This window comes from Tauraco erythrolophus, chromosome 4, assembly GCF_009769465.1.
Source record: "Tauraco erythrolophus isolate bTauEry1 chromosome 4, bTauEry1.pri, whole genome shotgun sequence".
Classification (NCBI taxonomy): Eukaryota; Metazoa; Chordata; class Aves; order Musophagiformes; family Musophagidae; genus Tauraco; species Tauraco erythrolophus.
Genome location: NC_141468.1, coordinates 36,197,121 through 36,215,279, shown reverse-complemented (window position 1 = coordinate 36,215,279; position 18,159 = coordinate 36,197,121). Strand labels below are relative to the sequence as shown.

The 18,159-nt window shown below is 39.8% G+C and overlaps 1 protein-coding gene across 2 annotated transcripts in view; it reads left to right on the top strand.

Annotated features, from left to right (window-relative positions):
* The window catches only part of SCAF11 (SR-related CTD associated factor 11), a 34,266-nt gene extending 17,794 nt beyond the window's left edge, over positions 1–16,472 (top strand). For both annotated transcript variants that reach the window (XM_086610801.1, XM_086610803.1), the window contains 6 exons: positions 1,735–1,838; positions 7,385–9,898; positions 11,715–12,058; positions 14,564–14,782; positions 15,229–15,348; positions 15,725–16,472. In XM_086610801.1, the coding sequence (XP_086466927.1) occupies positions 1,735–1,838; positions 7,385–9,898; positions 11,715–12,058; positions 14,564–14,782; positions 15,229–15,348; positions 15,725–15,853 (3,430 nt within the window). In that variant the 3' untranslated portion in view covers positions 15,854–16,472. The remainder of the gene's footprint in view (positions 1–1,734; positions 1,839–7,384; positions 9,899–11,714; positions 12,059–14,563; positions 14,783–15,228; positions 15,349–15,724) is intronic.
* Positions 16,473–18,159: the final 1,687 nt, after the last annotated feature.

Below are 18,159 nucleotides of genomic sequence, written 5' to 3'. Positions count from 1 at the left end.
GATCATAAAACTAAATAATGTTTGCATGTAACTTGCTAACTTGTATTTGCTACATGCTATTTTAGATTATATTCTGTATACCTTCATGCTTTTTGATACTCATGACAAGCATAGAACCCCACTGACTTGTGCATCTTCATTTGTCACTTTTTCACAGAAATGCAAGTTTAAATATATTTTCTATTTGGAAGTTAGTGTTTTAAAATTATTTCTATCATTAGAAATTAGACTGCATTTGCTTTAACATCAATCTGATTTTGATCCCCCCCCCCCTTCATGGGTTGATTCTAACACTTTCTGTAGTTGTTTATAAAACAACTGCGTCTAGAAAGAGTTAAGAGGAATTCTATCACTACTTGCCCTCGTGAGACCTCACTTGGAGTACTGCGTCCAGTTCTGGAGTCCCCAACATAAGAAGGACATGGACCAGTTGGAGAGGGTCCAGAGGAGGGCCACGAAGATGATAAGAGGCCTGGAGCACCTTTCCTATGAGGACAGGCTGAAAGAGTTGGGGCTGTTCAGCCTGGAGAAGAGGAGGCTCTGGGGTGACCTTATAGCGGTCTTCCAGTACCTCAAGGGGGCCTACAGGAAAGATGGGGAGAGGCTGTTCAGGAGGGCCAGTTATGATAGGACAAGGGGTAATGGTTTTAAAATAGAGGGAGGTAGGTTCAGGTTGGATATTAGGAAAAAATTTTTTACTATGAGAGTGGTAGAACACTGGAACAGGTTGCCCAGAGAGGTGGTGGATGCTCCATCCCTGGAGACGTTCAAGGCCAGGTTGGACGAGGCCCTGAGCAACCTGATCTAGTTGGAGATATCCCTGTTCCTTGCAGGGGGGTTGGACTAGATGACCTTTGAAGGTCCCTTCCAGCCCTAACCATTCTATGATTCTATGATTCTATCAAATGAAACAAGAGAACATGAATAATTTTTTGTCAGAGAGCAGATGCATGTTAAAACATATCCTAAAGATGTTTTGTTGAATGTAAAGTAGAAGCATAAAAATAGCTGATTTTAAAATGACACAGTAAGAAATTGGTTCTGTCTGTGATCTTAATTTCAGTACATATCTCTTTACTGTCTTTGGCGTAAAACAAAGGCTAAAGACAAAAGAACAAGTAAAGGGATTTTAAATTATAACTAAAAGTTGCACCTAGGATTTAAAGAATGAGTTTGTTGTGGGTTTTTTTTTTACATTTACTTTTCCATATGGAAAGTTTCATTCCAACTCAGTGATAACTTAAAAATTGTAATCTATAAGTAAATTCTGTTTTTTCCCAAGGTTTGCTGAGGGAGTCTGAATAAGTATATATTTTGTATGTTAAAAAAAAAAGAAGCCTTCACTAATCTATGTAGGCTGTTTCTCATTTTTCTGCAGAAAAGACTGTTCTGCTGAAGAGCTAAATCAGTGTTCAGACACTTATTTTCAGTAGTATAGCCTTTTAGTTTGGAGTAGGCCGTTCATTAGAATTCTATGTTTGGCTTTGAAGAAAGCTAAATGTGTATTGCTTTAAAGTAACATACCTTGTTCAAACTGTTTTACTAGATTAGGCCTTAATATAAGCCTGAAATTAAATAAGAGAAGGAAGATGTTGTTCTTTGTCAGCTTTGCCTTTCTCTCCAACTGTGATGAGGTTGGAATCCTCATGGTTGCCTAATGTTTTGGTTTTGTGCAGTTTCCAAAGTTACTACGAACAGCTAAAACAGCTAATGTTAATGCTTTTGCTTTTCCAGAATTCCTTTAATGTCTCATGGAGCTGAAGCCGAGACCTTTCTTCTCACTACTACAATGGCAGGGACAATTCTTCCAACAACTATCAGGCCTTTGGAAAACTTTGGTAAACTTTTTTTTTGTAAGTTTTATTTATAGCTCATGTGGAGTATTGTTAAAACATTCTCAGAAATCAAAGCGGACTATATAGTTAGAGTTAATAGAAAAAGAAAAAAATCTGTTTTGATGCAGCTTGGTACTATTTCAAAACCAGCTGGTTTATTTCTGAAATTAGAATATAGAAGATAAACCAGCCACCCCAAAACTGGCATAACTGTTCTTCATTTAAAAATTAGTTCCATTTCTAAATTCAACGCTTTCTTTCATGTTATTTTCCTATTGTTCAAGGAGAAATCTTATTTTGATAAATTATTAATTGCTTAACAATATTTAAATGGTATATTGTGCAGTGTGAGGAACAAACTATTTCCTAACAGAGGAGAGGAGTAGTCAGGAAACAGTGCTGTGTATGGATCTCTTTCAGTATGCCTACAAGCCCTACAGGGCAAAAGCTTGCAAAGGTACTAAAGCTCAGGATCTGACAGGAATTTAGTAGAAGACAAAGACATGGAAGGAATTACCTTCCTCCAGTTGCTTTAACAGCCTCTCCATACTCAGCAAGAATGTAGTTTCCCTTCTAACAGGCTGCACGAGTTCAAAGAAGTGAAAACAAAGGAGTGCTGTTTTTTAAGGCTAGAGATAATACCTTCTTTGAATTGGGAATTATATTACTTTCACTTGACTAGTAGGCAAAGACATGGGAGAGATTTGGGTCTCTTGGCTTACAAAAATTGCTGGAAGGAGTTAAGTAGTAGAAGTAGTAGAAGGATCATGAAAAAGATGCTTTATTTATTCATTTTCTGCATTCTTGTTAAAAGTACTTATTTCACCTCTGTGTTCTCCAGAGAAAAATTGATAGGTTCCTTTCTCAGGCCTCTGATGTTTGGCAGTACCTCTTAACTGATGCTTAACCATTTCTGCTTCTAGTAGTAATTGAGTATACATGCTAGCTCATATCTCTCTTCTTCCTTTCACCTTTCTACTTTCGCAGTCAGGCTTCTGTGTTAATATGCACCAGAAATATTAAAAAAAAAAAAACAAACCCGAAACCAAACACATCTTTTTTTTCCTCTCATGAGAAGGACGAAGAATATTTAAATAAGCTCAACATTTATTTTTCAGCATTAGATTATTTAGAGCATGTGAGTAATTGCTGCTGATACTATCAGCAACTGATATACAAATACTGATAATATTGTTAAATCCTAAGGCAGAACTTGGAAATAAATCCCTTATACTACCTTTTGGGAGAGGCAGGAGATTTTGAGTTTGAGTCTTGACAGCAAAAGGAAAGGAAATTTTTTTCAGATATTTTTGTTTTAAAATTTATATTCAGAACAAAATGTTCTTACTTGTTGTCTTGATTATATAAGTATTTTACTTGCTCTCTTAAAGGTGTGACTTCAAAATGTGAAATTATCGAGCTAACAAGACATAGCAAATAAATTCTTAAGTTTTTTTTTTTGTATTCCCGTATGTTCTTGCCAAACCTGAACTAAAGTTTAGATGTTTAATTTAATATATTACTTATACTGTGGACAAAGTGGAAGACAGTCATCAAGATTGAATCTTAAAACATTGTAGTACTTTCACACTAAAGTTTTAAGTCCTCTTCAAGTTTGACTTAAAGACTTCCTACTGGTAAGAAGCATGCAGGAAGTAAGACACAGAGTTCGAATTTCCGAGTGAAACTAGGGGATGTTGGATGTGAAGATGTCTCTTGAGGATTTTGATCACGTTGAGTGAGTGTTCCTTCCCCATTCAGTTTTTATATAGTAACTGAGGAAAAGACAGACACCCACAAGAAACGTAAGGACAAAAGCAAGGAGAAACCTACCCTGAATACCGTTAGAGAGTCATGGCAAATATATATAAAGGAGAAGGGAGCAAGACCGCCTTACAGGAAGTATGGGAGATGAAGGAAAAGGCAGAAGATAGAGGGGACACTGGGACTTTCTGCAAAGGTGGAGGACAGGAGAAAAATGAGAAAATACTGAAAATGCACACATACAAAAAAAATGCAAACTGGATCTCGTGATTCTTACTAAATTATGCCTGAAAGATAATCGCATAAGCAGTTTTTTTTATTATTTCTGCATACCCCCTACCATCTCTTGGTCACACCTAAAGTATACAGTTTTGCATCAGAGTAGTAGTTGACAGTTGCTTCCAGGGTTGTGTAAGGAGACATACAGGTATCAATGATGGTCATGTAGCTGTACTGCCTGAATCTTCCCTGTAGATGCTGCAGTTTTTTGGATTTTCTTACCATTAAATAGTCTTTTTTCAACAATGTGACCTGAAAATGTGTTATTGAATCTACAAATAGGGTTATGCTTTAGGCTCACATTGTGCAGGTCTTTTGTGTGATGAAAATATTTTTAAATAAAAATTCAATTAACTGAAAAGCTTGTATTTGATCCAAGTACAAAGCTTGTGAAGTTTGTCTGGTAAAATTTTACAAGTAGTAAGGAATGCTAAGAAGAGGCTTGTGTTTCACAAGTAGACTTTGAAAGTGCCACAAAAATAACTTGTCTTTTAATTCTGTCAGGATTTTCACATTCCATTTGTATTCTGAATTTTTATTATTGCAGGGCGATTTCTTCCCCATTGAAGAAAATCATCATGAATGTTATATGTCATTACAGATTTTTAATATTTGACTTGTTTTCCTGGCTATTGCAATGGGTTTGAAGGCGTAGTTAATCTGACAGCCACATGTGGCTGAATAACTGCTGGTTAACCACTGTGAAGTCACTTCCTAAGAAAATTACTGGGGAGACTGTTACAGTAGATACCTCAAATACTGCCAGTCGTCTAAAACTCCTTTGGAAGTTCTTTACCATGCATGTTGTTTTGTTTTAAATATGTGGTGCCTTCTATACAATTGATACTATTGATTTTCATTATCCTAAGTGATGATTTGATCAATGGATGTTAAAAACCAAACCAGATTCTTTTTTCATGTTCAAGCAAATTACTGTGTGTTTTTAAGGGAAGTCAGAGGAGGTGATTATAGTCCTGTGCTTTGCTTTAGCCTTTTAAAGGCTAGCAAGGTGCTTGGGGAGGGCAAGGTGCTTGCAGAGGTACTGTCCTAAGGTTATCCGATAGTGAGTTTTCAATTGACGTTTTCAATTGCTAACAAAAGTAGTAAGTGATAGAGGATTTTGTGCTGTTATATACTTGTCTTATTCCTTTTTTAATATATAATTTGTTGAAGAATATATTCAACATATTTTTAATGGAGTAAAAGCATGGGAAACAACTACATTATCAGAGAGTTAGAATCAGACTTCGTGTGATGTGATTAATACTTTGCAAAATCCATAGAAATTAATCTTTCTTGACAAGTTTCTACTATTGTGTATGAAAGTGAAGCTGTAAAAAGAACTAATTTGCACGCCAAATTCTTGATGCTTTCTGAAGTCTGCACCAAGTATGAAACAAATTAATGGACATCTCAAGAAATTAGTTCTGAAGTGCCTGTTACATTTGTGGCAGGTTGACCCTGGCTGGATGCCAGGTGCCCACCAAAGCTGCTCTATCACTTCCCTCCTCAGCTGGACAGGGGAGAGAAAATACGATGAAAGGCTGGTGGATCAAGAAAAGGACAGGGAGAGATCGCTCACTAATTACTGTCACAGGCAAAACAGACTCGATTTGGGGAAAATTATTGTAATTTAATACTAATCAAATCAGAGTAATGAGAAATAAAAACTAAATCTTAAAACACCTTCCCCCCACCCATTCCTTCTTCCCAGGCTTAACTTTTCTCCCAATTTTCTCTACCTCCTGCCCACCAGCGGTGCAGGGGGATGTGGAATGGGGGTTGCAGTCCGTCCATCACCTGTTGTCTCTACTGCTCCTTCCTCCTCAGTGGGAGGACCCCTCACACTCTTCCCTTGTTTCAGTGTGGGGTCCCTCCCACAGGAGACAGTCCTCCATGAACTTCTCCAATGTGAGTCCTTCCTACTGACTACAATTCTACACTACCTGCGGCAGTGTGGGTCTGTCCGTTTCATGGGGTGCAGTACTTCAGGAACAGACTGCTTCAACGCAGGCTTTCGCATGGGGTCATAAGTCCAACCAAACCTGCTTCAGTATGGGTTCCTCTCTCTCTCCATGGGTCCACAGGTCCTGCTAAGAGCCTGTTCCACTGTGGGGTCACAGCCTCCTTTGGGTGCATCCACCTGCTCCAGCGTGGGGCCTTCCACAGGCTGCAGGTGGATCTCTGCTCTACCATGGACCTCTGTGGGCTGCAGGACAACGGCCTGCTTCACGGGCTGCAGGAGAATCTCTGCTCCAGCACCTGGAGCACGTCCTCACCCTCCTTCTTCACTGACCTTGGTGTCTGCAGGGATGTTTCACATTCTCACTCCTCTCTCTGGCTGCAGTTGCTGTTGCACAGCAACTTTTCCCCCTTCTTAAACATGCTATCACAGAGGCACTACCACCATCGCTGATAGGCTCGGCCTTTGCCAACAGCGAGTCCATCTTGGAGCTGGCTGGTACTGGCCCTGTTGGACACAGGGGACACTTCCAGCAGCTTCTTACAGAAGCCATCCCTGTCACCCCCCCCCCCCCAACTATGAAAACCGTGCCATGCAAACCCAATACGACATTCAAATATGCTTACTTACTGATAATTAATCTTGAATTCCCGAGCTGTCCCTCATAAGCTATCTCAGGAATCAAGAGTACAGTCTGTTCCCTTTGCAGTGACTATAACCCTTGGCCTCTCTACAAAGACTTTTGTCAAATTGTGGATTACATGAAATAAATTAATACAGTATCAACACAAGAAGTCATGTGCTGCTGTGTGCGATTTACAGTCATTCTTCTTATAGCTTTAGGGGTTTTGTGCACCTTAGGCTGCCTCAGAACTTGCTCTCCTTATTCAGTTTGTTAGGTGCTGCAGGCATCCTGAGGACCTTGCAGCAGAATTTAAGTCCAGTTTGCTGTGGAGCATGCAGGGTCTGTCTTACAACTGGTGAATAAGTTTGCAGCACCGTCTGAAATTAAATTTTGTTGAGAGGTATGCTGTCATTGCTGCTTCTGATCAGCTGCTTCCCATGTGATCATGCACTGATGTCCGTTTAAAAATGTCAGTAGTCCTGACATTAACATAAAAATGTTCTGTAGTATTGAGGCTTTGCTGCCAACAGACCTGCGTTTTAGAATGACAGGAGCTGCTATATGCCAACAATGTTGTGTGGTTAATTCGTTACTTTTCTAACAGCTTAAATGCTGACTATCTTTGACCAGCAATATCGATAGTGGTTTCATCATGAATGCCGTTTACTGTCCGTGTAGCCGTGCCGGCACTTCTTCCAAAATGTGTTTGGATGTCTGTGACACTGTTAACTTGATTCTTTTCTTTAAAGAAGAAATCTGCGCTGAAAAAAAGAAAAAATGCTGTGGCAGCATTTCATACTAAACCTTAAATTGTATTATTTGAGGATATCTGTTAAACAAGAGAAGGTAATTTTATGTTCTTAACTGTGTTTGAATAAATGGTTATTATCAAACTTTAATGTATTCTGCTTTTATTAGAATCTTTAGGCAAAGAATATGCTGTTGCGTGTACCCAAGAAGGAGAAGAGAAAAAGCAAGCTTCTGGTTCATCTGGCACTAGAGGAACTAGAAGGAAATCAGTTAATACTACTCCTAGAAGAAGGTCTGCACGAAATAGCAAAAACGAGACTCTGGGTCCATCTCGGAGCTCACCTCGGTCAAGCAGTTCTGCCTGCAGTGCCCCTGATGGCAATAACCCATCTCTGAATAAATCTTCAGAATCAGAGAAGGCTCCTCCAAAACGAAAATCTAAAAGAGTAGTTAAAAAACAAACACCTGTGCTTAAAAAGAAACTGAGAAGTTCTGCACGTTCTGAAAAATCGTCCAGTGATTCAGTGGAAGATGATGACATTGGTGAGTCTGAAGCAGTTCTAACATTAGATAAAGACCAGCAGTCAGATACTGAAAGCAATAACACAAGCCTTCCACAGAAAAACAATGTGGAAGCAGAATCTGCTAATGGATTGGAAAGCTGTAGTGAACATGCAGAAATTGAGGAAACTACAGGAGAATGTGACGAAGATGAAGATACTTCAGGCAACATGGATGTAAGTTTTCCTGTCCAAGAACCTCCAGTACTAACTTCGGGGGGTGAAAGTCAGGAATTTGAAGTTAAAGGAGTTACTGAAAAAAACGTACATCTGAAGGATCAGGACATCTGTGAAAATACTCTTGAACAAATGGAAGCAGTAGCTAGTCCCAGAGATGAAGTGTGCGACCATGCAACTTCTGAAAAAGTAGATCAGATGTGTCGTCCTCAAAATGAATTGGTGGAGAATGTAGAAACTTTGACAAAAGTAAATCAACCCGTGCCTAGTCCAGAAAATAAATTGTTGGAACATCCAGAACCTTTGAGAAAAGATCAGCCATCAGAGAGCCCCAGAAGCAAATTGCCTGAGCATCCAGAAGCCATAGAAATAGATGATTCCAAGGTTGAAGAAAATACAGTAGTAGACTGTGCAAGTACAAATACTCAAAACTTAAAAACTGTTCAAGACGAAGAACCAGACACATTAATACATAGTGTTTCTATGGACAGTACATCAGAACAATCCTTAAAAGAGAACACCATGCCAGAAAGTGAGGAGGGCAGAACTTCAGAGTCACCCCAGGTAAATGCTGAACATAAACATTTTGGTGAGGATAACAATGAAATGATACCAATGGATTGTGACTCATTTTGCAGTGACCAGAACGATCCTCAGATTAAGCAGTTACCACCAGTTGAAAGTATAGAGCAAGGAGAAGTTAACTCTTTACAGTGTGATGTGGGAAACTGTACATCAGTCTCAGGACTTTCTGATGAAAAAGGTGAAACTATTCCTCAAGAAAGGGAGTGCCAGTCAGAACTCAAAAAAGATAAAAAGCCTCGAACTAGAAAGTCTAGATTTCACTCTCCGTCAACAACTTGGTCTCCTTCTAGGAGAGAGGGCAGGAAGTCTCAGTCACCATCCCCTAAAAGGGAGATGACCAGAGACAGGAGCTCACGATCACCCAAGAAGGAAACTGTCAGGGAGGGAAGGAGATCCTTATCTCGGTCTCCGAAGAGAGAGACGCTCACAGATGAGAAAAAAACACCACCTCGATCTCCCAAAAGGGAAACTGTCAGGGAAAGCAGGAGATCGTCATCTCGGTCAAGAACTAAGGATTCATCTCCGAGACAAAAATCTAGATCTCGAAGCAGTGATAGAGATAGTCAAAGAAGAGATCGTAACAGAGAAAGAAGAAATAGGAGGTGGTCTAGGTCACGGTCACGATCTAGGTCAAGATCACGATCTAGGACAAGAAATAAAGGTTCTTCGTTCTCTAGAAACGAGAGGGACAGTCATTCACCTCGATGGAAAGAGAGATGGGCAAATGACAGCTGGAGGAGTCCCAGAGGAAATGATCGATACAGAAGAAGCGATCAAGAAAAACAGAATGAAAGTCTTAAAAAAGAGAAGGACAATACAGAAAAAAACAATGATGATCAGTGTTCTTCAGACAAGCGGAGGAATGATTGTCCAGACTGGGTAATGGAAAGGATAAACTCTGTTCCAGAAGTCAGGAACAGAGAGAGAGAGAAACCACATTGGGAAGACAGCAGGCATGATAATTCAGGACAGTCTTGGAATAAAAACTTTGGTTCAGGTTGGATGCCAAATCGAGGGAGAGGTCAGCGTGGCCGAGGTGGGCGTGGAAGAGGTGGTTTCATGTATGGAGACCAGAGTGAAAATCACTGGCAAAACAGAAAACCTCTCTCAGGGAATTCAAATGGTTCTGGGAATGAAATGTCAAGGTTCCCAGAACATCAGCCATACAAGCGTAAGAATGAACAAGATTATTCTTTCGATACGCCTGCTGACAGATCTGGATGGACATCTGCATCCAGCTGGGCTGTAAGAAAGACTTTACCGGCTGATGTGCAGAATTATTATTCAAGAAGAGGACGCAATTCACCAAGCCCACAGTCTGGATGGGGAATGAGGCAAGAAGAGGAGACACCTGAACAAGGTATTCATAGTTTTGAAGCACAAAAGCTGAGTCACAGCTGCAGTAGCCAAGTAGAATCCTAGTCACGTTGACCTATCTCGAGCTGATTAATTCTTCAGAGTAATTCAGAGTGAATCCATAGTCTTTCGCAATATGGAGGTTTGTAGGTGTGGAGTTTAGGGATTTCTTGTGTTTTGATGGCATTTTGGTGGCTTCCTGGTTTTGCTTGAAGTTAGATATAATTTAAGGACTATTCATCTAAAGAGTGCCACTCAGGTTAATTGATTTGCCAAAGAGAAAGCATATCCTCTTCATGGTTATTTTAGGCATCTGCACACCTTTTAAATAGGGTAATTTTTTTCAAGGAGATTTGCATTTGCCTGTGCAAATGATTCTGCACAGTAGATTCTAAAGACGACAAATCATTATATTGGGGTTTATCTTACTTCTAAATAAGATTTTTCCTCTTTATGTGCTTAAAAAATCTAGGGAGATTTATGAAAGCAAAACCTGCACTTTTATTGTACTTCAGCATTAAAATTCCTCTAAAGCCTCCACAGAAGTCTAATATTTTTGAGTATTTTATGTCTAAAAGTTAACGCCCTGACAGAAATAAACTTTTGGGTAGAAAGTGAGTTCACTATGGATGAGATAGATTCGGAATAGCTAAGAAGTCATCCACAGATTATCAATGCTCTGAAGTAAGACAGATGTGAATTGTATTTAAAAACTGTAAAATCCAGTTCTGAGGGCAACCATGCTTGCTCTTTCCCATTGTCTCCTTATTTTGTCTTTCACTTTTATCTTCATCCTATATGCCAGCAGTTTTCTCCCTCTTTTCAGAGACAACTGCATCAGTGCAACTTTGTCGACCTTCAGTCTACTGCAGGCAAAATTTATGAAACCTTTTATTGAAAGTATTGTGTGATTTGCAGACTTTATTTCACATAGTTCAGGGACAATCATACTGTTACGTTCACTTTTGGAAAGTGAATTCCACTGAGAATAGTACAGTGATCTCTCAAAACTGGATAAACAGCCTAGGTTGGCATCAGGACCTGGCCCTGGGTGAAATGGACCCGAGCAACCTGCTTTTGCTGACCCTGCTTGAGCGGGGGGGGTTGGACTAGGTGGTCTCAATAGGTCCCTTTCCCACCTCAGTGATTCTACTATCCCATGATCTTTAAAAATGTGATTTGGGGCAAAACATAAGGACTTAAATCCCAATCCCTGTGAATTAGGTGACTAGGTTCCTCAAGGAAGGGCTTCTAAGGGAAGAACATCTGAATTATAACCTGTCAACTGTTTCTTAGGACTGAAGGTTTGCTGCTTGTGTCTAGGCTTTAACTTTTTGGCTTCTGTTGAAGACAGAGTGAGATAATAAAGTAATTTTTTAAAGAAGTGCCAGCCCGAGAGGTTATTTTTACTTCTAGGCTTTACCCGTTGCACCATTACAGGGTTTGTGATATGATTCACCTTCTGCAATTGCCGAAGCTGGCTAAGTTACGTTGTCTTTCTGCTCTTTGGGGGAGAATTGCTGTTTCATTGTGATGAAATAATTTATTAGCTGTGCTGTGGAAACAAGTAGAGAAACCAGAAATTCAAAATGTAGGCTTTCATAGTAACCTGATCTTTTTAAACTCAGAAACTAGCATTTGGCTCTGTGATGTGGCTGGTGATTAGTATAATAATGGAATGCGATATTTTTAAAATATTCAGATGATAGAAAGCTTTGTGATACTCCATATTGACAAAGAGTTTAGACACCTGGGTCCACATTTGCTTTATAAAGTGCAGATTTTCTACTTCATGTACTGTCTGTTTTTCCTTCTGATAGATCCAAACCTCAAAGACCAAGGCAACCAGCAAAGCGATGGTTCTCAGTTACCAATAAATATGATGCAGCAGCAAATGAATGTAATGCCACAAGTGAATGCACAGCACCAACCTATGAATATCTTTCCGTACCCAGTGGGTGTCCCTCCTCCCATGATGAATGTGCAACGAAATCCTTTCAACATCCACCCTCCAATGCCCATGCATCTCCCTACCGGAGTGCCTCTCATACAGGTAGCTGCTCCCACAAATTTGTCTCAGGGATTACCTCCGCCTCCACCTCCACCCCCACCATCTCAACAAGTCAACTACATTGCTCCACAGCAAGATGGAAAACAATTGCAGGTATGCTTTATCAGAAGCCATGGCAAGAGCAGTGCTCAAGTAGTATCAGTTAAGGGTTTCTTACGGTGAATACCATAGTCTTGATAAATTGATACTTGCAGTTTCTTTCTCTCTTGCCTGTCGTCTTCCATCCCACACCACATCTAAAGTGGAAGTATCCATGAGGATATGGGCTGTTTTGAGGCTGTAGCTTTTAAATAATAATAATACACAACACCATAACTGGGTTTTTGTGATAATGAGGTGTTCCAAGTTGTAATGGAACACTGATGAATTTCATCGATGTTGTCCATTACCTTTTTCTTCTAAGAAGTGCCTCATTTCCAAAACTTAAGTTTTCCCCTTCAAAATCTGATTTTGAAGCTTTAGGAAATGCCTGAATCCCCTTTCAGCAAAGTGTAGGAAGTGATCTCAACCTCTTCGTTGCAGTTCTTATCTCACAGTGTATGGCACTTGCTTGTTCCACACTTCCATTCTTCAGCTGTCACTGTCTCAGCAGCTTCCCCACACATGCACATTTTCTATTCTGCTTAATCCTTTGAGCCTTTTTGTTAAAAATTTCCAAGCTTTCTTTGGAGTGCTTTACTTTCTCCTTCTTGCCTGATTCTCCTGTTTTTGCATGCCTGATTTGAGACCTAACTCCCGCTTCATTTCTCCAGTTTCAAAAAGACTCTGCCATGCTTGGGGCAGGTCAGACCATCTTTGGTGCCTTTCAAGCTATCTTAAAACAGCCTTTGTGAATGTGAGCTCCTCCCGTAGCCAGCTGTTTATATTAAGAGCTTTTATATCGGGGAAAGGAATATGAACAACCTCCAGGAGAATGCATGGCCCTGCGAGAAGATGTGATGCAGCATCTGTGCTGTATAAAGGACCCTTCAGGGTTTCACTGAGGTTTGTGCTTTTCTTTTGTTGCAGGCTGCTTGCTCTAACCTAAAATGCTTTCCCCTGCATTCCAGGTTGAAAAAGGGATGTCCTAGAACAATGATTTCTAACCCTCTGTTTTCATGCATCATCTCTAAAGATTTGAAGGGAACGGATAAATGGCTGATGTTCTTTTCACTTTCAGCTGCTGTTGCCCATTCACATTCATTAACTTAGAACAAAAGCAGTTAAGTACTCTGGGAAATACTGAGTGGGGTTACCAGCCATATGAAATGCTTTAATACTCTGCAAGGTAAAACACTGAGGTGCTATTGGAACTAAAATGCTGATAAACTGCTTGTTGATTTGATTAATGCCTGCTGTCTGTAATGAAAATATTTTCACATTTGGTCATTCAGTGGGTTTAACCTCTAAAATGTAAGAAGTCAGAAGATAGGCTACAAACCTCTGTGAAATACAGTATCTAGTGCAGCAATAAATATGTTTCTATAAAGATTGTTTATTGCTCCAAAACACAGTTCTTTGTTAGTAAAGCTGGTGTTACATTTGTTGCTCTTACCGGCTCTTGTGGAATGGTGTCTGTGAACCTGAATGCTCTTGGGAGCTGCTGCTTTTTGTTTGAGCTTTCATTGAACAAGTCTTCGGTGGCAGCAGAACAGAAATTGCTGACTACTGCAGGACTCCGCCAGTCCTCCTGTTGAAAGGAAGATGAAGAGAGTGCACTGGCAAGTGTTAGCATCCTGATTATAACAACTCCGTATCTGTGTCCTTTCCAAGGAGCTCCAATTCTTGTTTCCTTATTTGCCATCTGCATAAACGCAGATGTGAAAAAAGTAATGGTGGTTACCTGCAAAAAAGTTAGCATTTAGGGCAGCCTGTCAGAAGCATGACGGGAGGGTGCGTTCTTGGCTTTTGCTAAAAATGACCTCTACCTGACGTCTGAGAGCTACGTGATTGCTCAGTTCCCAAGTATCAACAGTGCCCTTGTCTTTTGGCGATGTTTGGAAATGTACAGAAAATAGCTTTTCCTGAAGAACAGGTCCTGGTGCTTCAACCAGCATTTCACCTCTGCCTTGAGTAGACTTCTAGGTGTGTTTACATTTGAAATTCATTCACAAGTTCAATCTGACAACAAGCAGGAAAATAAATGTTTTCAAAGCAGCATCATTATGATGCAGGAATGCAAGTGTGGTTTAATGTAACTTTTTGTATGTATGTTTAGGTGCTGATTTAAAAAAAAAATAAATAAAAAAATCTGATGTTCAAAGCAGGACTTCCCTATGCAGCCCTGTGACAGGTAGAGTGGTTGGCAACCATAACCTTCCTTCCCATTGTGCTAACGCCCTCTGTGCCTGTGTGCAGGATACTTTGTTTGCTTTATCACTGGGATCAGAGCAAGAATCTAGCAACGGCACTGGTGACTTTACTTTTTAAGCTTTTTTTTTCCTTTGAGTAGATCTGATATAAAGTGTGTACCTTCCATAACAATGGACAGTATGGAAATTAGGTAATTAACAAAAGCATGTAATATTCACGCTCTTTCTGTAGCTGCTGAGACTTGTAGAAAGGCACATTGTCATACTGAAGGATAACATATTAACTGCTGATAACTTTTTAAAACAGGGAATTCCAAATGCTGCTCATGTAAGTAATAACATGAGTGCTCCAGCCGTGCCTGCTCCAACAGCAGTCCTGGGAAACGTGGGATCAGTTCAGGGACCAAGTTCGGGTAATGCAACGTCGTCAAGTCACATCAAGAGCTCTAATGCAGCTGTGAAATTGGGAGAAAATAAAGCAAGTGTAACGGTGGAAGCCAGTGCAGATAGCTCGAAGAAGGACCAGGCAAGTTCAAAGTTCAGAGTATATTTATATATACGTTTTTATATATATATAAAAATATATATAATTTTTATAGATTATATATATATAAATTTTTATATGCTAAAAAATAGCAAACTATGGCAATACCCCTTCTGCATAACACACTTTATACCATCGTGTATGTGATACTTTTGTGGCAGCTGTAGGACATAAACTAGCAAGCTGACTCTTTTTAATGTAGCCTTCCTTAAAGCAGCACTATTGTGAATATTAATTTAATTGCTGTGGGACAACATTCTGTTCTTAGCAAAACATGGGCAGCTCAGAGAAGAGCTGAAATGCGAGCGAGGGGAGCCTGGCTTTCTAGTCTTCTGTAGTAACTTTTCTGTGAAGTTTTAGTGTGTGATTGATAACAAGGCACATATGCAGGCAGTAAAAAATAACACTCAGGTTTGCTTTTTCATCAGAAACTGTTAATTCAAGAAAAAGCGGCACAAGAGGTCAAACTAGCCATTAAACCTTTCTACCAAAATAAAGACATCACTAAGGAAGAATATAAAGAAATTGTGCGGAAAGCTGTAGATAAAGTAAGTTGATCTAGTAATCTGATGCGCATGCGTTTCAGTTGAGGTAGGGCTTGGGGTGGATTCCTTCGCCTTGTGGGAACAACTGGTAGTTGTTGGGAGGGGGAACAGGAAAAGCAAAAAATACCTTTGGGTTTCTCTATCCACAAGAGCTGTCTCAGCTCCTCAGAACATAACTCATTTATTGTTCGAAGGAGCTGAATGGGAATTCAGAAGTATTTGGGAAGCGATTGGGACGTATTAGGAGTTTCCAGAGTTGTTCTGCCTGAGATGGAGAAACCTGGGATGTTGGGAAAATAATTAAATCATGTGGAACAGTGGTAAATCAACAGCAATGTTTCAGACTTTTTTTTTTTCCCCCCCCTTAAAACTGTTTTAGGTTTGTCATAGCAAGAGCGGAGAAGTTAATTCTGCAAAAGTGGCAAATCTAGTGAAAGCGTATGTAGACAAATACAAACATTCACGGAAGAAAAATCCTGAAGAGGCAGTCTCCTGTGAAAGGAAATAGAACATGTTTTCAGTTTTTAATTTTATTCTATCTGCAAAGTGCAATTTCAACGTGAACCATTAACTGAAAATTGTACATGACCATGATTTGAATCTGGTTTTGATAAAATTATTTTTCAATGTAGTATATCATGTTTTGTTCTAAAGAAATACAGATCTACAGGGCAACTTCTTTATTCCTTTTTAAAAACAGATGTCTAAGAAAAAAAGAAGGTGTAAAGAAGAATCATTAGGAATGTACGATTGTGTGCATACTTAGATGTACAGCATTTTGACTTGAATAACAGAGTGCATTAAATTAGAAATTCTGAGTACCTTGGTTTTGGAACAGGTATGTACAGTATGTGTAATCGGTCAGATTAAAGTAAAATTTTTCTTTTGATTTCTCCCTAATTATAGCAAAGATAAGATAATGTATTGCCTCGATGAATATTTCTAGCGTTAACTGGACAGGCTGAATGCAGGGGTCACAATGTGTATATAAAAAACCACAAGGAGTTGTCTGAACAGAAGAACTGTTTAGATTTTAAAAAGAAGAATCATAAACAGTAAAATGCAGTGCCCAAAACCATGGGCGCTGCACATCTGTTGTAACACCAAATAAAAATTATGCTGCTTGGTTTTGTTTGTGATGTTTTTCGATTCGTTTCAAGATAGTGGGATGAGCTTGAATAATTTTTATGTGCTGAAAGCCCTCAGCCACCACACAGGGACAACCTCACTTCGTGTCTAACCCTGCTTTTAGCTAGTAGGGAATTCGTGTGCTAGAGCTGGATGTTCAGAAACATAAACCAGTTTCTTCTTAAAGTAAAATCAAGAAAGATGGAATTTGTTACTAGGCTCCCAGTTGATCGGAGACCACCAGTTGTGCCAATCTCAGCCGCATCGTACTTCCCTTCGTTAACTAGGGACCGTAGCGTGGATCACCAGCCCGGTGTCATTGAACGTGCGCAATCTGCAGTCACGTGCTGCTGCAACAGCCTCTTGGCTTCCCTGAGCACTTTCGTGGAGAGAGGTTAGGAGAGGTACCACAAGCATTTCAAAAGCAGATGTGGCATCATTGAATGTGCTAGGGGAATGCTTGCACCCGTGGTAAAACCAGTTTTACTGAGGTGGCAGCAGGGAGGGCTGCTTGAAACAGAGATCACTTCATGCTCCTTAGGGAAAGAACAGCTTGGGTCCTTCTGGATTTGAGTGGAGAAGGAGCCTTACTCTGAGATTTACTCTGAGATAGAAATATTTGTTCCCTCACTCCCAGACAGCGCTGTTAAAGTTTCGGCACCTCCCCTCCTGTCCTGCCATGCGGTAACACCCTTTGGTGTTGGCTCAGCCTGGCTTCTGCTCCAGCCCAAGGTCTCTTGGCCCACCAACACCAGTAAACCATTTTGAAAGAAAGTATCAATTGTGCTTTCTGAGACATTATCTCTCTGTAGCCACGTAGTTCCCACTTCTCTGGGCAGAAAACACAGTCTTAACACTGTGAGTAGATTTTGCAGAAGCCTGAGGATGAAATAAGGGATTTATACCCCTATACACACAGGCGATAATATAGGGAGAGAGATGTGTGTAAAAAATGTGATGTTTGCCACAACAGTTGATCACTTGCGTTTTAACTATAACTTTCTGCAGACTTAATGAAGCATTTGACTGTCTATATTTATTTTTGTGTGCCTAAATACAAATACTGTGTAAATTAGAAACAGATATAATACATTTTCTACAGTCAAGCCAGGTTTTAGACTTTTCAAAGTACTCAGTTTTACACTGTAGTAGCAATTTGTATGACCTCTTGAACTATTTTGAGCTAAAGTTGGTTAGCACTTTTTGAAATACGTTGTAGCAAATTGCTATGTCTGTCCTGGTTTATCACGCCATGCGTACTTATTTTTATTACCTTTTTTCTTCTATGAATTTTTGGATTCTAATGACTTTTTATATCTTTTTACTCTATACAGTTGAGCCTTGCTATAAAGCTCCTTTCAGGAGCCAGATAAATCTTCCGTGGGGTTTGGTTTTTTTTTTTGCCTTTCAGAGGAGAGGTGGAAATTGGGTGGGAAGAAACAATAAAAGATTTAAACTGGGAAAGGGGAGGGGTCATTCATTTCTTGATTTTGCAGCTCCTGGGTGGAAGACAAGCTGTCACTTGTTGCCACGTTGTTGGGGCAGTGACCATAGTGATGCTCCACTGTATTTCAAAACGTAATGAAGAATATCAGATAGAGTAGCATATGATCAGTAACTTTATTTTTTACAATGAAATACTTCAGAACTTAACAGAAAATATGCAGTTTGTTGCAATTTCTATGT